The sequence below is a fragment of the Bubalus bubalis genome, chromosome 5 (assembly GCF_019923935.1).
Source record: "Bubalus bubalis isolate 160015118507 breed Murrah chromosome 5, NDDB_SH_1, whole genome shotgun sequence".
NCBI classification, from domain to species: Eukaryota; Metazoa; Chordata; class Mammalia; order Artiodactyla; family Bovidae; genus Bubalus; species Bubalus bubalis.
In genome coordinates, this window is record NC_059161.1 from 42,398,914 (window position 1) to 42,426,447 (window position 27,534).

Sequence of the window (27,534 nt, forward strand, 5' to 3'; positions counted from 1 at the left end):
TCAAATGTAAACATTTTTAATTATCAAAATTTAATTGTAACATGTAGTAATACTTTAAAAATAACATTTTAGATTTATTTTGGTACTACATTCCATAAGGGATATAATTCTATATGATCCATATCAGGTTTTATTAGACTTGGGTCACAGCTTTGGCTAAAGATTTAATTTTTTATGACTTTCCATTGAGTTAAAAGGTATATTTGGTGCTCCACTCATTGTTGTTGTTGTCCTTATCTTGCTGCTACATGTGAAAGTTTGTTTCTTTATTGAGAATATAAATAAAATGAGTTACTTCTTGCTAACTTTCATTATAGACAGGGTCTTCATGCTACTTTTCTCGGCCAGGGAACAGGAGGAATTGCCTGGAGGACACAGCAGAAAACAAAAATAGAATATAATAGTCAAATAACCAAGTTTCCCCCTTGATCCTGGTGAATAGTTTGTAAAATTAGGTTGAGACTATCATATTGAGACTATTCTGCTTAATTTACTCGCTGTTTAGATTTGAAATACGTATTTCAAAGACTGTTATAGGAGAAAAGGAATCATGTCAAATATTTCAGATGAGTTAAGTTAAAAAGCATATATCTAACTATAAAATGTTATGGAAATGTTATAGAATTATGAAATGTTAGTGAAAGTTAAGGGGAAATGATAAATGCTCTTTAGATCATGACATGATTCTCATATGGGCTTATTTAGAAGCCTAGAGATAGTACTGTTTTACTAATGCCCACTGAATAGGAAAATAGAAGGTGTGAAATTCTTAATTTTTATATAGTGAAGCTTCTTTCCAGGTATTGTTAGTAATGTTCAGAATCCTAGATAGAGTGATGGCTAGAACAACACAATGAGAGCAGCAATTGATACAACAGAAATAAGAACAGGTCTGAACCAGTTGCAAAATAAGCAAGGCTTCAGAGGACTCCCAACCACTCTTGTCGTCATGGGTTTCAGTAACCGGTCCCACTGGGTCAGGATGGCGTTTCTAGCTCCTGGCCACTTTCCTGGGCCCACCAGCCTAAACTGGTATGGGGTGCAAGGGCCAAAGTAGACCTCCAATGCCAACTTTGGATCTGTGAGAAACAGCCATGGGATGTTGGGCTTTGCCCCAATGAAGGAGGCAAGTTCATCCATATAAACAACATAATCCGTCTGTATGGTATCACTTTTGCCAAACCTAGAGGAGGGAGAGAAACAAGACTGTGGCTATCCGAGCTTCGTGTAGAAACAAGAACAGGGAAAATGCCTCACACCTTTTTATCCATGCAAATCAACATCGATCCTTTTGTTGGTAAGGGGATTATTGCTCATTATCCAGTACTTTGTAGATTTTACTGAAGGACTTTCATACTGATCTCACTTGGACATTCCACAACACAAGGCTGCTGAGAAAGGCATTTTTATCCACATTTACAAGTAGAGGAATTGTCTCTTGCTCACGTGAAGTTATTAATTCATGGCCACTGAGCTGATGAGTGACAGAGGTAGGACTGGAGCCTAGTTCTTCTGGCTAGTTGTTGTGTGGCTGAGTCATTTTATTAGAGCCACCTATTGGAAGGCATCCTGACATTTTAGAGGATTTATGAGCTAGAAAATTGAAGTCCACATCCATGTGTTCCCAAGCTCCTCTGATTTTTAATCTTTCTGGGTCTCTCTTTTATGCTATATTGCAGGAGATATGGAGGGCTGAAACAGGATTTAGTGGCCTATCAGGTGCAAAGTATAACCTTGATAACTATTTGTTGAATGGCTGAATTTAGCTCATAGCTGTCACCCTAATGGTCCCACTCAGGAGTATTCAAGACTAAAAGAGTTCTAAGTATTCACAAAGTCAGATTTTGCTATGAAAATTCTAGATCCCCTTTACCATAGATGTTCTTACAATTTGAGCTTTTTCCCCATTTTTTCATCAATATCATTCATCATGTCCTTGACAGAAGGCAAAGGGCAAGTTCCTAAAAAAAAAAAAAAAGTGGGAAGACATGATAATAGTTAAATAAGTCTGAGCCTGCAATGTTTCTTTTTTAATAATAAGTTGTGAATTGCATTAGTATTTTCAAATTTTGCTGTCATTATCTAGCAAAATAATATCTTGAACAAATACCCAGGGAGTCATTCTGAGACAAACATATAGGTCATTCCTAATCTTCTCAGAGATGATACTTGTCACAGTGATTAAAACCAAATAACCTTTCATCTTTCTATCTTTGCTCTTAAACTGGTTATTGGATTTAAAAATCAGTTTGAAGGATTATATTCTACTCTCTCAGCTTTATTTTTAAGTATGTCATCTAATAAATTATAGTCAAAGGTATATTGACATCTCTTTTTTAAGATTTAACAAACAGATCTTTATAGGAAGTTATCTTGCTTTGCCCAAAAAAGGGAATTTCTAACAGATAAGAAAGAGAATTTAACAAAGCTACAAGGGTCTCTCTGGAAAGCCAACAGTTTCTGAATGAGACTGTGGATGTGGACTGTCTTCAAGTCACCAAGGATATAGGGAGGTCCTGGGAGGCCAAATCTGAGTTGGGGCTGCCCCAGGATTTCAAGCTCTTCCTGGCATTAACTTACAGAATTCTCTAAAACCTAGACCCAAACTTTTGTAGTTGGAGATGCTTCAAATCTATGTGATTTCTTTGGCAACTTTGGGGTCACTGGAACAAGACTAGAATTTCCAGTCTAGCTCTGATTGCTCAAAACCTACAATGACTCTCTGTTCCTGAAATCCCTACAGGCAGGATCATAAGAACAGTTTGTCAACATGGCCTTGTTCCAAACCTTGGAACTGGTTCTGTCCTTGGGCAAAAGGAGAGATAGAGAAGAGACTATATTCTGTAGTCCACCAGCTATTGCCATTGGGCTGCTTGTAACTGACCCCTTGGTCTGGTAATCCTATTCCCCCAAATTGGGTTGTTTGCCTTATATCTCATTTTCCCTAAGACTGAGTCTTTGCATCAATTCTTTGTTGGCTGGGTCTGTGCCCTGTCTCCTTTCTTCAGAGCTCAGGTTATAACTAGTATCTTCACAGAGAGTAAGTGAATATTTTATAAGCAGTTAAGACCTACTTTTTAATGCCAGTCTTTCTGAACCTGAATCCTGAGTTCAGTTCTAAGTAGGATTTCATTCCATCATTTTCCTGGCTGCTGCCTCACTGGAGAAACATCACCCTGAGACACATCTCTGCTTGGGACCAGGGGAGTGAAGGAGATTTAGAGAGATTGCTGATATGTAGGACCATAATGATGTGGTTGGGAGCCTGGTGGTGAGTGATGATGCAGGATATGTAGTTGCAGGTTCAAATATCCAGGATAAAAGAGCATTTAAACCCCAGCAAGTCAGGTAGGACTGGAAGCCTTACATTGGGTTTCAAAGGAAGCAGACCTGCTAAGATTCATTATCCAGAAGCTTCAGGTTTAAGACCAACCAGACTTTGCACATTACACTTTGACATCTTGATTTGTTCTTTAACCATAGCTTGGTTTTATTTTCTGAATCTGCGCACAATGGCATTCAAACCTTAATGTGAATCTGATTCCAGTGCTTGGTGCTGGATGATGCTGCCTGCCTTCTTTGCTTGACCCCAATCAAGTTCATTGTTTCTTTTTTCTTTTTAAAATACAGGGACTTTGGATTCCTTTGCCTTAGAGAATGTCTACAACACCAAATGATTTCTGCTTCTACTGATCCACTGCTTGTTCTTATCTGATACATGGCAAGGAAGAAAACAGAGCAAGAAAACCACTTCCTTTCCAGAAATCATACTTTTTTTCATGAATGTGGATATTTAAAGTTGCTGTATATTGGCTTTGAAACATCTTCTTTCATTAACCTTTCAAGCAATATCATTCTATTGAGTTTTAAAAATCTTAATTTTATAAAGTTCTTCTGCACCTAAGATGAGAAGCTCAGGTATTCTCAAGTTTAATGAAAGGTCTTGGATAATTGACAATTCTAAGGAGTTACAGGGCTTAACAGGTGGTGCCAGTGGTAAAGAACCCATCTGCCAATTCAGGAGACATAAGACATGTGAGTTCAAGCCCTGGGTTGGGAAGATCCCCTGGAAGAGGAAGTGGCAACCCACTCCAGCTTTATTGCGTGGAGAATCCCATGGACAGAGTAACCTGGCAGGATTTGGTCCATGGGGTAACAAAGAGTCGGATATGACTGAAGCAACCGAGCATGCAAGGAGTTATAAATCACAAAAACACTCTTGAATCACTGTCTTGTACTATTGTTTATGACAATCTAATATATTTTAAATTGCTTATAGAATATAGTACCAAAAATATAGAATTATAGATTCTGGAAACTGGGTGGGACCTAGGATTTGTTCCTTGTTAATAGGAATATTATTTTCCTAAAGACTCAAAGGCATTCTCATCTTCCCCATCAATGAGATTCTTTGTCTACTTACCCTTAATTACTTGTACTGCCCAGCGAGACTGCAGGTCAGTAGTGGGGATGACAGCTCCAAGGGACTGGACAAGGCCAATCACAGCCAAGGTTGGCTTTTCCAGTGGAGGTGGGAAGATGCCTTTAAATAAGGTGACCTCATTGTCTCTGCTCTTAATGATGGAGTCATCAAGGAAGGGGTAGGCATAACTATAGCCTGTTGCAAAGATGACATAGTCAATGGCCTTAAACACTGTCCCATCCTCAAAAATAGCTGAATCTTCTGTAAACTCCTTCACATTTGGCTTAATGGTCACAATGCCACATAAAATGCGAGCTGGGAGTTCGTCATTGAACACAGGCTCTTTCCTCAGGGTGCTGTGTGGAAAACAGAAACAAGCATTAGAACAGTACCGTTTCCTTTGTTTTATTGGTCCATAATTAATTGATAGGAAAAACCTACCTAAGGTTTTTTAATGTTCCATGGAGTGTCATCAATATGGCTGATAGATAAAACTTATGTAAGGCCACATTGTGGAGTAACAGAAGTTGGTTTTTGCTAATCCCTTCTCTATTTCCTTTGATCTTTCTCTCTTTTCCCACTGAAGTCTTCCCAAATCCCAGAATAAACACTCAGATCATATCCCCTATATCAGGAAAAACAAAGGTCAGAGTACCTGGGTCTTTAAATTTCTTTCTTTGCTACTAATCAACTGTGAGCCTTGATCAAATTAAATTTTCTTATTTTTTCTTGCCTCATCTTCCTCACCTGAAGTGGCAATAACTGCTATACCTATCTCAAATCATTGGCAGACCTAAGTAATATAAAGAATTTGGCACAGTCTGTAGCACATAGATAGTGCTTGAAATGTTAGCCATTATTCTTAATGTAACATTTTCCAAAGTGATCATTGTGATGTAAAGAAGATCAAATAGGAGGAAGGAAGTCAAAGGTGGAAGGCTGCAGCCAGGTTCTATCATAGAGGGTGAAGTGTGAACCCCATGCAGACAAAGCCATGTCAGGTGAGGAAGTGAGGGTCTAGGAATTTAAATAAGGCCAGGAGAAGAAGAGGAAACTAGAAATCTGGAAAGAGAGAGCTTTTGATTATTTTTTATTCAGTAATATCTCTAGTGAGTCCACAGAACTCTGTCTTAGGAGTGAACGCAATAATGTTGGAAGAAAAGACATGGTTCTTATAGGATAACGGGAACTGTGTGTGTGTGTGAGAGAGATGCTTCTGGGGAGGAAACTGAGCCAGACAATGAGATTGGTTGGACTGCTGGTTGGAAGGAGGCTGGATTCAACCACTTGAATTATCTGCCATTTATCTTAAACTCACTTCTATGTTGAAACTTCCTTTGTCAAGGCCACCAGGATCTTCAAGCCACCAGATCCAGTGGCCCACTCTTACTCCTTATTTTACCTAATTTATTAGTTAACTCACACCTGATGGTTTCCTCCTCCTTGAAACACTGTGTTCGTTTTGCTTTCATGTCATCACTCACTCTTGATTCCTTTCTACCTACCTTGCTATACCTCACTATTACTTCTCAGTGTCCTCTGCTGAATTCTTCTCTTCCTGACCTCTAAATAGCAACATGCCTCAGGTCTTCTGTCTTCTCTGTTGACATTCATTCTTCAAGAGATGTCATCTAGTTTTCATTTATTTAAATACTATCTATATTCTGACCAGTCCACATTTTAAACTTATGGTTTGAATCTCTCTTCTGTCTTATGTACCCACTGCTGTTCCACGTTCTTCTATGCAAATACCAAACAGGCATTCCAACTTTAATACATTTAAAACTAAACTTCTGCTTCTCCCATGGTTGTCCACATCTCAGTAGACATCACCTCCATCTTTGCTCCCTTGCTCAGATCAAAAGTCTGAAAGACATCCTTGACATTTTATTTGCTTTCACATTTGCTATTCAATTGAACAGAAAATCCTGTTCACTTTACCTTCAAACTCTTATCCCAATCTGACAACTTCTGAGCACTGATGATCCTAGTTCAGGTCACCTTCCCATCTCATCTAGGTTTTTGATAATAGCCTCTTAACCAGTCTTTCCACTTCCTTCCTTGACCTACCCTCTACAATGAGTTATGGCCATAACAGCCAAAGTGGTCTCTTCAAACTAACTTAGACTTTGTCTCCAGTTTGGTCAGATGCCTGCTATGGTTTCGCACTGCATTCAGAGTAAAGGCCAGAGTGTTTACAATGGCTTCCAAGACGTAGCGTCAACTGGCTATTTTGATGTCTCTGGTTTCATTTCCTGCTATTCTCCCTAGTCTTCTTCTCCAAGAAAAGAAGCCGCTGTATTTTGTCAAACATGCCAGTCATACCCCTGAAGAGATGATGTCCTAGCTGTTTCTACCATCCAGAATAGTCTTCTCCAGATACCCTTATGGCTCATTTTCTCATTTCCTTCAGAAATTTGCTTGAAAGCTTTTTCAGTGAGACCTTCTCTAAGGGTTGTTTAAAATTGTCTTGATGTCATCCCCTGTTACCCTTATCTGCCTTATTTAGATTTCATGCTATTTGTGTCTGTTTCCCATTATTAGAATGTAAGCCCCATGAGGATAGGGATTTTATGAGTTTGTTCAGTGCTATATCCACAGGTCCTGGCACATAATAAAAGCTTAATAACTATTTGTTGACTTAATGAATTAACTTTGATGTAAACAGCTTAGAACTTGGGTTTTTTCACCCATGTCAAAGCAATTTTTTATCATGTGATTGGCTTGGAGGATATTATAGGAGAGAGTGAGGAGAAGGCTGAAGATGAAAACACTGTGGCCATAGATCAGTGGGAGGGTTACATTAAAGGGCAGGTAATGAGAGCAATGCACTCATCTCACACACTAGTAAAGTAATGCTCAAAATTCTCCAAGCCAGGCATCAGCAATACGTGAAGCATGAACTTCCAGATGTTCAAGCTGGTTTTAGAAAAGGAAGAGGAACCAGAGATCAAATTGCCAACATCTGTTGGATCATCAAAAAAGCAAGAGAGTTCCAGAAAAACATCTATTTCTGCTTTATTGACTATGCCAAAGCCTTTGACTGTGTGGATCACAATAAACTGTGGAAAATTCTGAAGGAGATGGGAATATCAGACCACCTGACCTGCCTCTTGAGAAACCTAAATGCAGGTCAGGAAGCAACAGTTAGAGCTGGACATGGAACAACAGACTGGTTCCAAATAGGAAAAGGAGTACACCAAGGCTGTATAGTGTCACTCTGCTTATTTAACTTCTATGCGGAGTACATCATGAGAAACACTGGGCTGGATGAAGCACAAGCTGAAATCAAGATTGCCGGGAGAAATATCAATAACCTCAGATATGCAGATGACACCACCCGTATGGCAGAAAGTGAAGAGGAACTAAAAAGCCTCTTGATGAAAGTGAAAGAGGAGAGTGAAAAATTTGGCTTAAAGCTCAACATTCAGAAAACTTAGATCATGGCATCTGGTCCCATCACTTCATGGGAAATAGACGGGGAAACAGTGGAAACAGTGTCAGACTTTATTTTTGAGGGCTCCAAAATCACTGCAGATGGTGACTGCAGCCATGAAATTAAAAGACACTTACTCCTTGGAAGGAAAGTTATGACCAACCTAGATAGCATATTGAAAAGCAGAGACAGTATTTTGTCAACAAAGGTCTGTCTAGTCAAAGCTATGTTTTTTCCAGTAGTCATGTATGGATGTGAGACCATACATGACTGTTGGACTGTTTATGGTCCACAGTTGGACCATAAAGAAAACTGAGCGCTGAAGAATTGATGCTTTTAAACTGTAATGTTGGAGAAGACTCTTGAGAGTTCCTTGGACTGCAAGAAGATCCAACCAGTCAGTCCTAAAGGAAATCAGTCCTGAATATTGATTGGAAGGACTGATGCTGAAACTGAAACTCCAATATTTTGGCCACCTAATGCGATTCACTGACTCATTGGAAAAGACCCTGATTCTGGGAAAGACTGAAGGCAGGACGGGAAGGGGATGACAGAGGATGAGATGGTTGGATAGCATCACCGACTCAATGGACATGCATTTGAGCAAGCTTCAGGAATTGGTGATGGACAGGGAAGACTGGCATGCTGCAGTCCATGGGGTCACAAAGAGTTGGACACGACTGAGTGACTGAACTGAACTGAATGAGAGTGAAGCACCAAGTCCTGCTTTGCTTAACTTTGCAGTTAAGAAAGCGGTTTTAGAGCAAGGTGGCTAAGAGTGAGGCACTTTGGAGTCAGCAGATCTGAACTTGTTTCAATCACCATTTTTGACTTCCTAGCTGTGGGGCTTTGGTAAACCACAGTTTTCTCATCTCTCAAATGAAGATTATAATAGAGCCATCATCATAGTTGCTGTGGCTCATAAAGAATCTGCCTGCAATGCAGGAGACCGGGGTTTGATCCCTGAGTTGGGAAGATCTCCTGGAGAAGGGAATGGCAACCTAGTCCGACATACTGCAACCTACTCCTATTCTTGCCTGGAGAATTCCATGGACAGAGGAGCCTGGTGGGCTACAGTCCATGGGGTCACAAAGAGTTGGACATGATGGAGACTAACTTTTTCATAGTCGTCGTGAGAGTAAAGTGAGATAATGCATGTCTGAGACTTAATAAGGCTCTGACATGTATTAAGCACTTAAAAACATGTTGACTATTATTATCATTACTCTAGGGAGTAAACGGAGAAGGCAGTGGCACCCCACCCCAGTACTCTTGCCTGGAAAATCCCTGGACGGAAGAGCCTGGTAGGCTGCAGTCAGTGGGATCGCTAAGAGTCGGACACGACTGAGGGACTTCACTTTCACTTTTTACTTTCATGCATTGGAGAAAGAAATGGCAACCCACTCCAGTGTTCTTGCCTGGAGAATCCCAGGGACGGGGGAGCCGGTGGGCTGCCGTCTCAGGGGTCGCACAGAGTTGGACACGACTGAAGCGACTTAGCAGCAGCAGCAGCAGGGAGTAAAACTCTTGACCTGTTATATAACTTTCCAGCTATGCAAATCTGGTAAGGAGAATTGTGAAACAGGAAAACACTCCTAATTTTTGCAATTCTTTGTCCTCTGAAATGTGAGAGGTGATTACTTCACTTTGATTTGTCTAGGGGTTATTTCACATATTAGGGTTGTTGACAGTGAAATAAAAGTTAGCAGGCATTTCATGTTTAACTCTGCTTTACCCGTTTAAAGGCATCAAGCCGTAGTTCTCGTGCTTGAATCTGGCGTTCATTTGCTTCATGTACCACCAGTCAGAGATGACTGTGGGTAAGGTGTTCTTGAGGCATGTTTCAAATCGAGTGATAAACAGCATGTCCCACGGATAGCCTTCATCCCAGACCCGGCTCATCACCCAGGAGCCACTTCGGGAGCTGATGATGACCTTGAAAAACACCAATTCAACTGTTAACGTGGTGACTGTAGTGGATATGCCTCTCAGATCTGCCTTTAGGATGGAGTTATTGCACCACTGCTGGGAGTGCCCAGAAGGCAGCCCTCAGCTCTCAGCCCTCTTTGGGAGTTGCTTTGGTGAAGAGGGGGCCTCCCCCAACATTTTATAATCTTTTTGGATCCCCTGCATTCAGTGACCAGTTGAAGGAGGAAGACAAAGACCTAGCCTCTCTCAATTTGTCTCACCCTCTCCTTCCCCTGCTGTGTCCACAAATCCATTCTCTACATCTGTATCTTTATTCCTGCCCTGCAAATAGGTTCATCTGTACCATGTTTCTAGATTCCATATATATGCTTCAATATATGATATATATTTTTTTTCTTTCTGACTTATTTCACTCTGTATAACATGCTCTAGGTGCTCTGTGATGACCTAGAGAGGTGGGATGGGGGTGGGATGCAAGGGAGGCTCAAAAGGGAGGCAATATAGGTAAATAAAAATAAACATCTATACTGGTAAAAAAAAAAAAAAAAATGACCCAGCCTCTCACTTCAACTAGGGACAATTTGGAAGGATTATCCTAGCTTCAGAGTAAATAAAGGAAAACTTCTTTCCCTTCCCTCAGAGGTATTCATCCAGAGAGCACTCCCAGATGAACTTCCTGCACTATAACCCATATCTTAGGATTAACACCTGTCAAATCATTTCTGTGGTATTCTCATCTTTTAGCCAAATCTTCTCTGGTGTAGGTGACCAATAACTGAATACTGGTCATATTTATTCTAGTGCTTGTTTGATGATCCCACTGGTTTTGGAAGAATTTATTAGACACATTAGACACCAAACATCCCAAAGAAGAAGCTTGTTGAATGACATCATTCCAGCTGATGTTCTGCCTTTGCCACATCAAGCTATTTAAAATCCCACCTGTTACCAAAGGGCATTGAGCTATATGAACCACTACTTAGTCTTTGCATCAAGGACTCTGCCCTCCCCGCTTTCTTTCACACTTTTCAAATGGTATGGCTGGCCTTTTAAAGATAGTTCCCTGAGTATCAGGGAGGCATACTTTTTCGGCTATGTGGCTGAGTTCTGAGGCGATGTCACAGCCCGAGTTCCCCAGACCAATCACCAGAACTCGCTTCCCCTTGAAGATTCCTGGTTCTTTATAGTCCCGGCTATGGAAGCATTTGCCTTTAAAAAGTTTTATTCCTGAGTGAAAAAGTGGAAAACATGTGAATTATTTTGATTTTCACTGAAAAAACTGCTATAACAGAACTTGTCAGTGAATACGGTTACAACAATAGGAATTTTAATACTTAAACTATATTAGATACAGTATATCTAATTGTATAGATATATGTGCTCAGTCATGTCCAACTCTTTGCGACCTTATGGACCATAGCCCACCAGGCTCCTCTGCCCATGGGACTCTTCAGGCAAGAATACTGGAGTGGGTTGCCATGCCCTCCTCCAGGGGATCTTCCTGATCCAGGGATTGTACCTGCATCTCCTGCATTGGCAGGCAGATTCTTTTACCACTGAGCTGCCTGGGAAGCCCATTAGATACAATAAAAGCATATTTTAATTTAATGTGTACTTTTATAAACTATACTTTTTTTTGTATACATAAAAAAGACATCATCAAGGTTATTTCTTCATGCAAGATGTGTGGATGGCAGCGTAAACTTTGACCTTACCTGGAAAGGACTCTTTAGGTATGTTGGGGTACACATGATGTCCAGAACAAATCATTACGGCATCAAAGACAGCTGATTCCTTTTTACCGTCCTTTTCAGTGATAACATCCCATTGGCCAGTGGTTGGGAAATCGGGACGCTTATTTACACTGGATACAATTGTCTAAGAGAAACACAGAAAGATAATCTTCTTTACTGTATGCTAAAAGGCAGATTTGTCACCAACAGCATCAAATAGTATGAAGAAAATCCTTAATAGCGCCTTAGGGAAAACACTTAATTCATTATGAAGGTGCATATTATAAATTCAAAGTTCCTTTTTAATAAGTCAAAGCATAAAACGATCTATATGATTTTTAAAAATATTTATTTATTTTTGGCTGTGCTGCATCTTTGTTGCTTCACAGGCTTTCTCTAGTTGCAGTGAGCGGGGGCTATGCTCTAGTTATGGGGCGAGTGCTTCTCATTGTGGTGGCTTCTTTTGTTGCAGAGCACAGGCTCTAGGGAACGCAGATTTCAGTAGTTGTGGTGCAGAGTGTAGGCTCAGTGGTTGTAACTCTCAGGCTTAGTTGCACATGGCACAGGGGATCTTCCTGGACCAGGGATCAAACCAGTGTCCTTTGCATTGCAAGGCAGATTCTTATCCATTGGACCACTAGGGAAGCCCCTATCTATGTGTGTGTGTGTGTGTGTGTGTGTGTGTGTGTTTTTAAATCCCCACATAGTTCCTTGTGTATGACCAGTATTCTCTGCAGTACAAGAGAGATTCATTTTGGGGCTCTGACGATTGAATTACAGTTTACAAGAGGCAGGTAGCCCATGTAGTAAATAATCTGGTGGCCAATAATTTAAATAGTAACAGCAATTTCCTAACGTATTTCTTTAGCCATTTTATTTTTTTTAAACTGCTTTAAAGCCTTTATTTGATCTTCAGAATAATTCTACAAGATACATAGTTGCTTCATTTTACATATGAAATGGAGACTTAAAGAAGTTAAATAATGTGCATAAAATCCAATAACTAGGTTCAAACTTTAAATATAGGTCCTTAATTCTACAGCTGTTTCTCCCACTGACTTTCCAATTTCATTCTTTAGGTGGTTCATATTTTGGTCGAGACAGAGTTTATATGAAATAGATCCTGTAAAAATACAGCATTTTTTTACTCTCATCCTTTTGCTATGTGTTTGAAGTTAAATTTACACTTAATTAAAAGTCAGCCAAGGAAGCATCTCTGATCTCAATTATGGTGCCTGCCTTGTAGCTACATGATGAGGAAGATACTATTTAGTACTGTTCTCTTCCAAAGGACAGGAAACACCCAACCCTGACTTGGTAACATTTCTGAGGCAGTCTCACTCAAGTGACAACACGCTTTTCTTTTTCTTCTGTGTCCAAGTCATACCACGCTGTTTCTTAATAAAGTAAGAGAATGAGCTGGACTGAGAGGTGAAGGCAGAGTTAAAAGCGCTTGCAGGGTTGTTGTTCTATCGCATTTCTCTCTGTAGGTTTGAAGATGATGCCAACTGGCCAAGAGTTACAAGTTTCCTTCCCAAATGAATTATGTAACTTTCACTATTTCATAACGTGGACACTCCCTATAAATTGGAACATATGGCTTCTCAAGGGAAAATTTCCATAAACAGTATTGAGGGATATAAGGGAGAAAGAAATGAGGCCAGGGTGTCTATTACAGTAGGCCTTCAAGGAAGGAGGATTCTATTATTTTTTTTTTAAACTTTGTACTTGTATGGTCATTGAGTTTTGTGAAGATGCACTGATATTAAACACTATCAGGGTTTTGTCATTATTGGAGTGAAATGAACCCTGCAGCTTCCTTAATGGTCTCTTTACTAGATTAAGAAGGCTACCTTTCCCAGATCATCAAAACATAGAAAGACTTTCCAACTTTGCCAAATGATCATAGAATCATACGGCATCTCAGCATTCGAAATTAAGAGCTACTCTCTAGTTGCGGTAGGAAGGCTTCTCTTGTTGCAGAGCACAGGCTCCAGGGCATGCAGACTTCAGGAGTTGCAGCATGTGGGGCTCAGAAGTTGCAACTCTTGGGCCTAGTTGCTCTGTGTATGTGGGATCTTCCCAGACCAGAGATTGAACTGGTGTGCATTGCAAGGCAGATTCTTATCCACTGGACCTCCAGGGAAGCCCCTATCTATGTTTTATTAAACTTTATTTCCACGTGGTTCCTTGTGTATGACCAATATTCTCTGCAGTATAAGAGTGATTCCTTTTGGAGCGCTGACAATTAAATTATAGTTTACAAGAGCCATGTAGAACATGTAGTAAATAATCTGGTGGCCAATAATTTTTGTATTAACAGCAATTTCCTAATATACTTCTTTGTCATTTTATTTTTAATGTTGTTGTCTCAAAATGAAAGATATCATCTATATCCAGAGTGTAAGTTCTCATGTTTTAGTATGCTTAAGGATCACCTGGAAAATCTTATTTTCTGACACAAACATTTAAGCTTATACTTTTCATAAAAGTTTTTGTGGTCTCTACTTGCCATAAATATTGATATATCAAATTAAATTATCATTTAGCTCTAAATATTTAAAAATTTCCCCTGAAATTTCTTTTTTTGACCTGTAAATTGTTTAGGAATAATGAGTTCTTAATTTACAAATTCATGTCTACCCAAGCATTTTTTTTCTTTGCTTTGATTTCTAAGCTTATGGTATTTTGGTCCAAGAACTATGTGTAGTTAAAAATTTCCTACATATTCTTAAGAAGAATGTATGCTTTCTAAATCTAGGGTCAAAGAAGCCATACTGTTAAAATTGTTTACAATTGAGAAAGAGATAGTGAAGGGAACAAATGGGAATCTTTTAATAACTATAGAATTCCTCACAGTTACGCCCCCAATAAGTTTTTTAAATAATATCTTACCTTAAATTGTATGTATTTCAGGAGGTTCTTTTCTTTGGCAAACATAGTAATATATTCCTGGAGCTTGCTGTTGTGCATAAAGTTAGGAAAATCATCAGGAAATGGGAAGTCTGGAAAACATGTCATCTCTTTGGAAGAGTTGGTAAAGACTGACCGATAAATGCTGGCCCTGCCTTCTTCTACATGGTCCTGTGAAAGAAACATTTTAAATGGAACAGAGTTTGTAAATGAGTATATTTATCATGGTCAGGACCAGTCCCAAAGAATTATCACTCATTTTTGATTGGTTTTTTCCAAAAGTAAATGCAATAAGATGAGGCATAAATTAACTTCACTTAAATAATTTGATGATAATCAAAGGAACTTAGAATGTTGAAAAATATATCTTTATTCACATCTTTTCTGAGGGAAACAGATTCTGCATTTCATCATGTCCTTTTAAGAATATATAATTGGATTAATTTTGTTGCTTTGAACCATTAATTACAGTGATAGTATTTCCCAAAATTTACCTGTGCACGATTTCAATATGCCAACTCATGAGCATGGACAGGCAATGTGATGTATACATGCAATGGAACATTATTCAGCCTTAAAAAGAAAGGAAGGTCTGATACATGCTGGGATATACATTAATGTTGAGGACATATGCTGAATGAAGTAGACAAGTCACAAAAAGACAAATTCTGTATGATTGTATTTATCTGAGATACCCAGAGTGATCATGTTCACAGAGACTAAGAGAGTGGTGGTGGCTTGGGGCCAGGGAGAGCACCTTAGTTGAAATCGATTTAACCAAGATTTCATACTGGTTAAGGTAGACTGGTTTTTTACCCTTTATTTGTCAAATTTTAAAAGCACCTTTAAACACTGAATATTTAATATTTACATTAAAATATGACTGCAAGGAGATCCAACCAGTCCATCCTAATGGAAATCAGTCCTGAATATTCATTGGAAGGACTGATGCTGAAGCTGAAGCTCCAATATTTTGGCCACCTGATATGAAGAACTGAATCATTGGAAAAGACCCTGATGCTGGGAAAGATTGAAGGCAGAAGGAGAAGGGGATGACAGAGGATGAGATAGTTGGATGGCATCACTGACTCAATAAACATGAATTTGAGCAAGTTCAGGGAGTTGGTGATGGACAGGGAACCCTGGAATGCTGCAGTCCATGGGGTCACAAAGAGTCAGACAAGACTGAGTGACCAAACTGACATATTAGAAAGATTGAGCAAAACACCGAGGGCAGAGGGAATTTGTTTTCACATTTGAAATTCTGGTAAGATATCATTTCAAAGGCTCCCCAAAACAACCTGGGTTGGGGAGGGTTGACACTGAAGAGTCAAGTAGCAGTGATTAGGAAGAAGTAACATGATTAAGACGAGCTCGGACCTTAGTTTAGCTCTCTTGAACTCATTCAGTTTGAATAAAACATGAGTTCCCGCTTGTTCCCAAAGGGGATGCAGAAGTCATCTGAGACTCTTAGTAGCTAGTTTGCCAGAGAGTTGCCAAGGGTTGGGGGGCAGCTAAGTGGCATTTTAGTAGAGCTGAAGAATGGACCATTTGGGTCAGGGACTTAATGTGCAAACTCCACCTGGTAAGTGGAGTCTGTTCAGCTAGGAGTTTCACCAGCCCCTGACAGCTAAGGGAGGACAGTTCCAGGTTCATCAACTGGCCTTTGGTTGAAGATTACTGAAGGATAGGCATGAAGGGTAATCATCTACAATAGGAACATCAGGAGACCAGAGGATTCAGAGGACAGGCCCAAGACTGTTTGAATTTGGGAAATTTTGGCTTTGCTTCACCACAAGGTCATGTAAGTTCTATTTCTGCATAAGCCCAGAGACAGTTTTAGAAAGAGCTGAGGGACAAAGAAGGGAAACTAAAAGACTGATTATTGCTCCTAAAGAGACCTAGAGATTAAGCTGTGCCAAATGGGGGTCCTCCTTGGGTCTTAGCATGCTTTTATGTTTTTCTCTATGTATATTCTGGATATTTGTCTCGTCCTATTTATGCTAGATGTAAAAGAGTGGCCTGAACACTTAGTAGTCTAGTGTTACTTACAGATAAAACATTTCAAAATATTAAGATCTCACCAGAGAAAATGGGAGAGGATCTCCCTGGACAGAGTGAGAATTTTAAATTTGGCTGACATGCTTCACTCAACAATTTCATATTTCCCCTCAACTTATAATATGAGTTATATGGTAGACAGAATTTTAAGAATGACCCTTAGTGCATCTCCTCCTTGGGTAGTCATTTGCCCTTTGAGTATGGATGAAATCTGTAAATATCATATCACTCCTCTGACTATGTTGTTAAGTATTATTGAATCACATGATCCCTTTACAAGCAGAGTTTTCTCTGGCTGGTATCAGAAGTTAGAGGTTCAAAACATGAGGGGAATTCAGCTTGTTCCTGGTTTCGAAGATGGAGAGAGACATATGCCAAGCAATACTGGCAGACTTTAGGAGTTGAGAGGAATCCCATTTACAGCCAGCAAGGAAGCAAAGACCTTAATCTTGAAACAACAAGGAACTGAATTCAGCCTCCACTCTGTAGTATGCAGATTCTTTCCGTGTGCCTCCAGATAAGAGCCCAGCCCAGGCAGCACCTAATTTTTGACCTCATGAAACCCTAACCAAAGAACCTAGCTGAACTATGCTGTACTTCTGATCTGTGTAAGTGAAAAGTGAAAGTGAAGTGGCTCAGTTGTGTCCGACTCTTTGTGACCCCGTGGACTGTAGCCCACCAGGCTCCTCCGTCCATGGGATTTTCAAGGCAAGAGTACTGGAGTCGGTTGCCATTTCCTTCTCCAGGGGATCTTCCCAACCCAGGGATCAAGCCCAGGTCTCCTGCATTGTAGGCAGATGCTCTTACCATCTGAGCCACCAGGGAAGTCCACTGATCTGTGTAACTGAGAGTAATAAAGAAACATTTTTAATGCTTTAGTTTGTGGTAATTTGCTACGCAGAAATAGAAAACTAATACAAAGTCCAAGGTAAAGTTTTGGAGCAAGGCAAAGTTGAGGAAAATTATGTAACAACAAAGGAGGAATTTTATATAATAAAAATGATGCAAACCCTTGAGACAGATTTGAGGTACTTTTGCAATTTTGGGTGTTCCAGGATAATAAATTTCCCTAGCAATGCTGAGCTGATTGGTCTTTAGTTTTTCTTAGGTTCCCCAAGAGCCATGGTTACTGAAAAAGGAGTTGCAGCATCAGCTAATCACATCATCTGTGACTTGCTATTAAAAAAAATATGTCATGAACATCTTATTGTTCCTATTTGGTATTATAGTGTATCTCAGAGTCCATGTATATAGACTGATCCTTTTAAGTTGATCATATGAGAAGTTCATAAGAGAATGACTAAGATCATAAATGACATTTTCAAATATAATAAATTTTTTTTGGGGGGGGGCAAGTGATCAACAAAGAACCAAAACTTGCTTATCTATGGAAGTAGCTTTATCTATCTTTTTTAAGATTACTAAAGTAACTCAGACTTCTGATTACATATGAAAGATTATGCAGATGTATTTAACTCTTCTTCCCCTAAAATTGGGTTTCCCAGGTGGTGCTATTGGTAAAGAACCTTCTTCCCAATGCAGGAGATGCAGGAAACCTAGGTTCAATTCTAGAGTTGGGAAGATCCCCTGGAGTTCGAAATGGCAACCCACTCCAGTATTCTTGCCTGGAAAATTCCATGGACAGAAGAGCTTGATAGGCTACAGTCCATAGGCTTGCAAAGAGTCAGACATGACTGAAGTTGACTTAGCATGCACACACCCCTAAAATTACTGTAAAGGTATCAGAGGTATAAACCCACAGGGAAAAAAAGAAAAAAAAAAGTGAAAGCAAACAAGAAACAACACTATTTTGAAAGTAGAACACAGGTGGATGAGTGCTAACTGACTTACCAGTTCAAAGAAAGCGGAAAGTTAAGTATGTGCTAAGTCGCTTCAGTTGTGTCTGACTCTTTGCGACCCTATGGACCATAACCCACCAGGTTTCTCTGTCCATGGGATTTTCTGGGCAAGAATACTGGAATGGGTTGTCATGACCTCCTTCCAGGGATCTTCCGGACCCAGGAATCTAATCAGCATCTCTTATGTCTCCTGCATTGGCAGGAGGTCTTTCTAACTAGTGCCACTTGGGAAGCCCAAAAGTTAAGACTGCTGCTGCTGCTAAGTCGCTTCAGTTGTGTCCGACTCTGTGCGACCCCATAGACAGCAGCCCACCAGGCTCCCCCGTCCCTGGGATTCTCCAGGCAAGAACACTGGAGTGGGTTGCCATTTCCTTCTCCAATGCATGAAAGTGAAAAGTGAAGTAGCTCAGTCATGTCTGACTCTTAGCAACCCTATGGACTGCAGCCCACCAGGCTCCTCCGTCCATGGGATTTTCCAGGCAAGAGTACTGGAGTGGGGTGCCATTGCCTTCTCCAAGTTAAAACTAGATTTAATCAAATGGGAATCCAAATCAAATAGTGATCTTATAAGATATTCAAGGTCTACTGTCTTTTACTTCATATATTTTAATTTCATAGGAAACTACCAAGGAGGTACTCTCATTAAAAAGGAACCCTCTTACACTGTTGGTGGGAGTGCAAACTAGTACACCCACTCTGGAGAACAGTGTGGAGATTCCTTAGAAAACTGGAAATAGAACTGCCTTATGACCCAGCAATCCCACTGCTGGGCATACACACCGAGGAAACCAGAATTGAAAGAGACACGTGTACCCCAATGTTCATCACAGCACTGTTTATAATAGCCAGGACATAGAAGCAACCTAGATATCCATCAGCAGATGAATGGATAAGAAAGCTGTGGTACATATACACAATGGAGTATTACTCAGCCATTAAAAAGAATACATTTGAATCAGTTCTAATGAGGTGGATGAAACTGGAGCCTATTATACAGAGTGAAGTAAGCCAGAAAGAAAAACACCAATACTAATGCATATATATGGAATTTAGAAAGATAGTAACAATAACCCTGTATGCAAGACAGCAAAAGAGACATAGATGTATAGAACAGTCTTTTGGACCCTGTGGGAGAGGGAGAGGGTGGGATGACTTGGGAGAATGGCATTGAAACATATATAATATCATATATGAAACGAATCGCCAGTCCAGGTTCGATGCAGGATACAGGATGCTTGGGGCTGGTGCACTGGGACAACCCAGAGGGATGGTATGGGGAGGGAGGAGGGAGGGGGGTTCAGGATGGGGAACACGTGTATACCTGTGGCAGATTCATGTTGATGTATGGCAAAACCAATACAATATTATAAAGTAATTAACCTCCAATTAAAATAAATAAATTTATTAAAAAATAAAATGAGAGAATAAAAAAATAGTAGGAAGATTAAGTTTTCAGAAAACAGGGTTACCCAGGATAATAGCAGTGTGGTTAGCCTAGAGAAGGGAAACAATCCAGAAGAGTGTCTTTAAGAGATAGTTAAGAGAAGAATTAAGCCAGTGAAACACCTCATGTATTTAACTGTTCAGAGGAGAGTCAAAATTTGGTGGGAGAGGTTGGGGAGTGAATTAGAATAGCATTGTAAAATTAAATCAACAAAGACCACAAGGCAGTTACTAACTCCAGTGAAAACAAAAAGTTAATCAAGAAAGAAAGTATAATCAGAATCCACTAAGCAGCTTAGCAATGATATTTACATGGTTGTAATAATATAGACATGAAGGTTAATTAAACAAAAAGAATGGTATGACTGTAGGAATAAGAGAAAATGAAAAATTTTGTAAATGAATCTGTTCCCAAAATTCTAAGGGATTATTGTTTTTATGTAGCACGAGTCAAAATAAATTCTATAAATGCAGAGGAAATTACAAGAAATGAATCAAAAATGAACATGATGAAACAGAGAATTCAAATTTTACATATTAGAGTAAGAAGAGATCCAGGGTTACCTGATTTTCTGATTTTTCAAAAGAAGACATTTCCTTAGATTTTTATATGAAATATCCTGGTTTTAAAATAATGGACCGAAATTAAAAACATAGAGATCAAATAAAATGGACGAGCCAAGCCAGTTTGCTAACTCTACAACATATATAAACTATAGATTTTTGTCTGGCAATTTTGTGATCATCCACCTCATTGAAGTATCTTATTTTTTGTAACCATTTTCCAACTGATATACTTCATGGTATAAAATCAGATAGTCAGCAGTTGATAATTTTTCATCCATTCTATTTTCTCTTTTTTAAGTTATCAATCATTTATCTTACTGAGTCTAAGCTTCTAAAAGAACATTAATTAATAGATCTTTAAGAGAGAACTTAATTTCCTGGAGGCAGTATTTTCCATCTTCATTTTGTTATAAATTTCTATCTTATTGTATTGTCACCTGAGGATTTCATTTTATTATTTTTTTCTTTCTTTTTTATTTATCATTATTTTTTTACTTTACAATATTGTATTGGTTTTGCCATACATTTTACTTACATATTTTTTCCAAAATTTGAGAATTTTTTGACTTAATCAGTTTTAGAAATGTTCCATGGACACTTGAAAATAAGGCATATTTCATCTTTTTAAAATACAGCATTTGTTGTATATCAACTAATGACAGACCAAAGTGCAAGATGCAGTGCTTGCTAAGTTACTATTTGACCGAAGCTATGATCCTTAAAAAATCAAAAACAAACAGGGAACAACTGTGTAAATATTAGTCAGTTCATAAGATTGCGTTTTCAAATTTAAAGAGTCAAAAAAACTCTAAAAGGGACTCCAAAGAAAAACATTTTTCTTTCCTTAAAAAACTTAACATTGTTTTCTATCTGAAATGGTTTTCCCTTTGATGAAAGATCAAACTGTAGATCTCTCTTGTAAAGTTGCTAGTTCATAATGAAAAGCACGGAGCACTAGAAATTTAATTAGGGCTCATATAACTCAAAGATGTCAGGCCCCTAGAATACAAATTTTTAGTGTCATATTAGAATATTCCAATCACATCAAAAGCCAATGTGTCTGAGGCCTTGCTATTGATAAGTAATTCAGTGGTAGATTAGTTGCCAAATCTGCATCAGAAAGCAATGTGATTTTGAAATATGATAAGAGTTTTCTGCTATTCCCTTGGGTAGTTGACTCTGCTAATGTGCATGTGGGATGTGAAGGTGGAGGAATTCACAGCTTTGGATGAGTTGAGGATGCTTGACAGTGATTATAGTCGACACAAGGAGAGACTAAATATTAAAGATCAAAGTGATACATAGGCTAGAAAAAAAATCAGAGGAAGTGAACAAAGGATTGCCTGCCCAGAAAAAGGAGACTTTATTCATGACACTTCAGGCCAAAATTCAGAAAATTTGTTGACATGTTGTTTGTGGAACTCCTGAGAAAGACCTTCTCCCTAGACCTGCAGCATAGTCATAAAGTATTTTCTCAGTGATCAAAGCAGGTGAGGCAAATACATCATTCTGCCTTTAGATCTGGGTTAGAAGAAGGAACTGTTAATAGAAGGACCTAAGAAAGTGCTGTAGAAAAAAGCTACAAAAGCTTGAATTATGTGCACATTCCTTTTTTAATTAAATTTGGCTGCATTATGCAGCACACAAAATCTTAATTCCCTGACCAAGGATCGAACCCATGGCCTCTGCATTGGAAACGTGGATTCTTAAACACTGGACTGCCAGGGAAGTCCCTGCAGTTTTATTATTATTTATTTTTTACACTTAGCTTATGTTTGGATCTTAGAAAATGTAAAATGCTGACTTTATAAACTGTAATGAAAATACAAAATTTAACTTGATTTTATAGTATAATCCTGTAATGTGATTTCTAGGTATATTGCTACAGATTCATGGAGGTATTTGAGAAACACTGCAAGTCACAGTATCATTTGCATCTTCAAGTCCTCCCACAGAGGTGAAAAAATTAGGGAACGCTGAATAATCCACTGTATTAGTTCCATGTGGCCACTATGATAAATTACCACAGACCTGAGAGCTTAAGGTAACAGGAATCTATTCCCTCAGGATTCCAGAGGCCAGGAGTTGAAAACCAGCATCACCGGGCCTAAATCAAAGTGTTGGCAGGGCCAAGTCCATTCCAGAGGCTCTAGGGGAGATTCATTATCTCTTCCTGCTCCTGCTGGATGCCAGCATTCCTTGGCTTTTTTAGCATCTGGAGGCCACCTGTATTCCTTGACTAATGTCTCCTTTCTCCACCTTTACGGTCATAGCGTAGCATCTTCATATCTCTCTGATAGTCATATTCCCTTTTTTCTTTTGTTTCTGTGTGTCAAATCTCCCTTTGCCTTTCTCTCTCTCTCTTTTGAAGTTTACTTTATTTTCTGGCCGTGTCAGGTCTTAGTTGTGGTATGTGGGATCTTTCACTGAGGTGTGTGGGCTTAGTTGCCCCAGGGTCGGCAAGTAGGATATTCGTTTCCTGACCAGGGATTGAACTCATGAAATGTGGATTCTTAACCACTGGACCACCAGGGAAGTCCCATGCCTTTCTCTTTCAGGGATAGATGTTATGGCATTTTTGCCCCACACAGATAGTCCAAGATAAGCTCATCATCTCAGAATTATTAATTTAATCATACCTGTAAATATCTTCTTTTCCCCTCATTAGGAATATTTACAGGTTCTAGGATCAGGACCTGATATCATCTTTGAGGGGTCCATTGTTTGAATAGCCTATTACAATCCACTGTCAGGCCCCTAAGGATTCACATTTATCCCACATGTCAACTACATTCATTTCATCTCAACATCTCCAAAGTCTCAATCCACTGCAGCATCAAACCAGGTTCAAAATCTCACATATATCATCAACTCAATAATTCTAAATCTCATTGTCTAAACTGTCTGAATCAGGTGTGAAAGCAACTCTGAGTGTAATTCACCCTGGGACAGAATTCTCTATTTCTGGACCTGTCAAGCTAGAAAATAAGTTATCTTATTTCAAAATACAACGATGGGACAGTCATAGGGTATCAGTTAAAAACATTCTCATTTCAAAAGGGAGAAAATGGAAGGAAAAAAAGGAGTCATCAGTCCCAAGCAATTTTGGAATCCAGAAGGGTAAGTTTCATCAGGTTTCAAGTTCTGGGAAATAAGCATTTGTGTCTCAAGGCTCCAGCTTCTGGGTTTGAGGTTCCACCCTCTGGGGTAATTTTTCTTTTTCTTTAAGAGTACCACATGCTTGCAGGTGAGTAGTTTATCCCTCCATGATGCTAAGTTCAAATTTTAAAGCCTTCCTTGAGCAACAGGAGAGGCAGCTACTCTCAAAAGCTTTATCAGCATTGTCTTTCTTCAACAATGCTTTGCAAAGTAAGCGTGAATTTGAGGATCTGGTTAAGATCACCGGATAGACGACCTGCCAGGTCAACAGGCCACTTGTTGAAATGGCACCCAGCAATTTATTAAGGGATTAGGAATTCAAACTGGAAATACAAGTCAGACTGAATTGGAGTCTTGTGTTTGCCATTCACAAGCTATTTACCATTTTTTTTTCCTTTTCTTTTAAGCTTCAGATTCATTTGTAAAAGGGAAAAATTCAGAGCTAGCTTATAGGATTATTATAAAGATTGAATGAAATGAGAAAGGTGTTTGGTATATAGAAAGTACTTAATAAAACAGCCTTATCAGCCTTCACTGTGCTAATCTGAAATTCTGTCAGCACATTCCAGTGACAAACACTGAGCTCCGCAATACTGGGAAGCTGCTGTATAGCACAGGGAGCTCAGCTCAGTGCTCTGCGATGACCTAGAGGGTGGGATGGGGGTGGGTGGGAGGTTCAAGAGGGAGGGGATATACGTATACATATACATGTTGTTGTACAGCAGAAACTAACACAACATTGTAAAGCAATTATACTCCAGTTTTAAAATACTCAATGCTGAGTGGTTCAAAGAGTTCTTTGAAATCTAGAAAATATCTACATCAATAAGAACAATTCTCATATATTGATAATATTTAAAGAGCCGTCATAGACACTTTCTTCTTAAACATAACGTTTCTATTAAGGTATAAAGTTTAACACTAATTTTGCACTTGTGGAGGGAATAGTGGTTTAAAAGGGGTTACTGGGGACTTCCCTGGTGGTCCAGTGGTTAAAACTTCATGCTTCCAAGGCAGAGGGTACAGGTTTGATCCTTGAAATTGAAATCCCACATATTGTGTGGCATGGTAAAAACAAGAAAATGGGGTTATTGATCTTCCTATGTTCTTATGTATTTATGGTTTATCAGAAGAAGAAGAAAACAGGAGTAGGCTTAACCAGACAGTATTCCTAAGGTTGTAGACACGGAGAGAGTTGGGGCACAGGAAAGCCTCCATACCTGATGATATACTTGTTAGACAACACAGGAAGTGATCTAACAGCAGCTTACAAGCATACCTGCTGATAGAGTCCTTAATATAAATGCATAGAAGTAAGCCTGGCAAGCTATACAGTCCATGAGGTCGCAAAGAGCTGGACACGACTTAGTGTCTGAACAACAACAAAAGTCATTGAAGAACTTCAAATCAGTGTGTCCTCTTCTTGGTTCCTCTTGCAGCAATCTCAAGAAATATGTATTTTTGGCAAGACCAAAAGTCAGCACCTGAAATCTTAAAATCTGTGGTCTGAATCTCTAAGAGGTTGTTCCAGAAACGCAACAAAGAATGGAAAGAACCATCACTTTTTAAATGATTAGCTCATGCAATTCTGTTACATAAACTTAACCAATATTTGACCATGGATTTTATCCCCAAGTGGCTCACTTATTAATGATTTATTGGAGTTGAGTTCTGTACACAGAGACTGACCAGCTCACTATCCCATTTACTTCTGAAGTAAGCAAGGGATTTACTTTCCAACCTGCTACTGATGTTAAGCTTTGTAGAGCAAGTGTAACTGCCATGACAGCCTGTGCTCAAGCAACGTGTTCTCGCACACTTCCCCCCTCACTCCCCAGTCTGCTGCAGTGATGTCACACTCACTGAGAATTTCCACAGGCCCCCAACGTCTTCGCCCTTCTCAAAGCAGGTGGGTTCCAGTCCCTCTTCTAGGCAGTTCCTGATGGAGGCCAGGCCACTGATGCCTGCTCCAATGATGGCCACTTTCTTCACCATGGTTACCTGTGCAAAGGCCCAGAGATTCACAACTAAAACCCATATGCACACACTTATACCCACAAACTGTTATGCATATATGGAAGAAGAAACAAATATATGTGCATAAGTATATATGTATATATGCACACATACATATATATATACACATGTACATATACTCACACCCACTCCCATATATATATATGAAGAGACATATGTATGTGTATGTATATACATACACACACATATTCATTTCTTCTTTCTACTTTACATAAGACTTGATGAAGAATAAGGTGTGGTTCCATCTGTATTTCAGTATGCCAGGTAGTCACCTGTTTCTTCCTCTAATAATGTTCTTAACCTTCTCAATTAAAAATAAAAATCATCTCTTTATCTAAAAATAACTTCTCACTAGCTACTACCCTTAACCTCTGTTCTAAAAATTTGTTTCCTAATCTTTTCCTATTCCTGACAATATTTTTAGACCCTACTGTTATTCCTTTTTTTTTTTTAAAGGCAAAATCACATAGCTACACAGAAAAGTAGATTTGGATAACAAAAATTAGAATCCTTACTGCTCAGAAAAGAAAGATCTCTATTGAACTATATGTCATTCTCATTTTGGCCATATTTGGTATAAATGTAGCATACTCCTTCTACATTTACCAGTCCCACTCTCCTCCCTCTCAAATCATTGCAGTGTCATTCTTTTTCTACCTTTTTGTGATCTTCCTCTTTTCTGTAGATTTAAGTCTTGTCCAAAACGTCTGAGCAGTTTGAAAGAAAAAATACTTCCCTGAATCAACGCTCTAGTAGGGTGGTATTGGAAAATGGGAGGAGCTACTCTTAAAGAGGAACTTGCTTCTGGGTTGGTCCTCCAGCATGTGGGGCAACATGCATGCCCCCAGAGGGTTGGTTTCTGCTCCAATCTATTGGCCACCCAGTGCCTGCTTTCCATTAGCAAACCCAATCTAATGCTTACAATCCTGCACTTTTGGCCTGGGACTCAGGCACTTGTCCCATATAGATAACTCTGCAGTTTTCTGCCCCATTTTATGATGTGTTATTCAAAGTTTATTTTATTTTTCTCATTTCTAATTCTTCTGTAGGTATTTCATAGTAAACCCCACCCCTGCCCCCTCCAATACTCTTGAAAACTAGTTGCTTAACTGAGACTTTTTGGTCCTGCAGTGATGATGAGTTTTCTCTCTTTCTTCCTATCCTCTCTTTTGACCTTTGAGGTCAAAGGTTAGATTTCTCAAAAATGTCTCTTATTGATTCTGGCTAGTGTGTTGTCATGGAAAAGATCAAATTCCATACATTGATCCATTTGTACCAGGTAAAATTAGTTGGTCATAAGACTAAATAAACTATACCTAACTCCCAGTCATGAGGTATATTGAAGTTTGTAAAAATTGTTTTCCTACTAATCATGTTCCTTAAAATTATGATACCTCAATTATTTTAAAATTGATACCTCAATTATTCTCATTAATCAAACAATGTTTAAAATAAACTGACATATATTTAACCCTGGAGAAATTGCTCTTTATGTCTTTTGGAGGTGGTAATCCTCATCTCTTAAGTAAATATAGTAAAGTGGAGAGTCAGAAACACCTCAGATCTTAGTTCAGTCACTTTCAGCAGTGTGACATTGGGCAAGTCATTAAGCCTCTTCAATTCTTGTTTTATTCATTAATCAAATGAAGATCTACACTACTACTATTTCTTGCTCAATTGTCACAAACTTAGAGGATATAAATGTATTTGTATTTTTATTTATACATATTATATATATATATAATATATATATATATATATATATATATATATATATATATATGTCAGAGAAGGCAATGGCACCCCAGTCCAGTACTCTTGCCTGGAGAATCCCATGGATGGAGGAGCCTGGTGGGCTGCCGTCCATGGGGTCGCTGAGGGTCGGATATGACTGAGCGACTTCTTTCACTTTTCACTTTCATGCATTAGAGAAGGAAATGGCAACCCACTCCAGTGTTCTTGCCTGGAGAATCC

At 39.0% G+C, this 27,534-nt stretch overlaps 1 protein-coding gene across 1 annotated transcript; it reads right to left on the bottom strand.

Annotated features, from left to right (window-relative positions):
- On the bottom strand, window positions 1–26,371 carry LOC102410040 (flavin containing dimethylaniline monoxygenase 3). The gene is made up of 9 exons (XM_006075422.4): window positions 26,218–26,371; window positions 25,387–25,524; window positions 14,417–14,605; window positions 11,504–11,666; window positions 10,873–11,015; window positions 9,595–9,794; window positions 4,424–4,779; window positions 1,889–1,961; window positions 1–1,183 (listed from the first exon to the last, which is right to left on the bottom strand). Exons 2-9 carry the CDS (start codon window positions 25,516–25,518, stop codon window positions 841–843), a joined length of 1,599 nt encoding a protein of 532 aa, XP_006075484.3. The 5' UTR covers window positions 25,519–25,524; window positions 26,218–26,371; the 3' UTR covers window positions 1–840.
- Between the last annotated feature and the right edge of the window lie 1,163 nt (window positions 26,372–27,534).

Bases quoted from the DNA above. Each gene is read 5' to 3' on its own strand.
- LOC102410040 (XM_006075422.4), bottom strand. From the start codon at position 25,518: ATGGTGAAGAAAGTGGCCATCATTGGAGCAGGCATCAGTGGCCTGGCC. The intron at 4,780-9,594 runs GTAAAGCAGAGT...TTTTCCACACAG, and splicing joins GGCTTGATGCCTTTAAACGG to CACCCTGAGGAAAGAGCCTG. The intron at 1,962-4,423 runs GTAAGTAGACAA...TTTTTTTTTTAG, and splicing joins GGCAGTACAAGTAATTAAGG to GAACTTGCCCTTTGCCTTCT.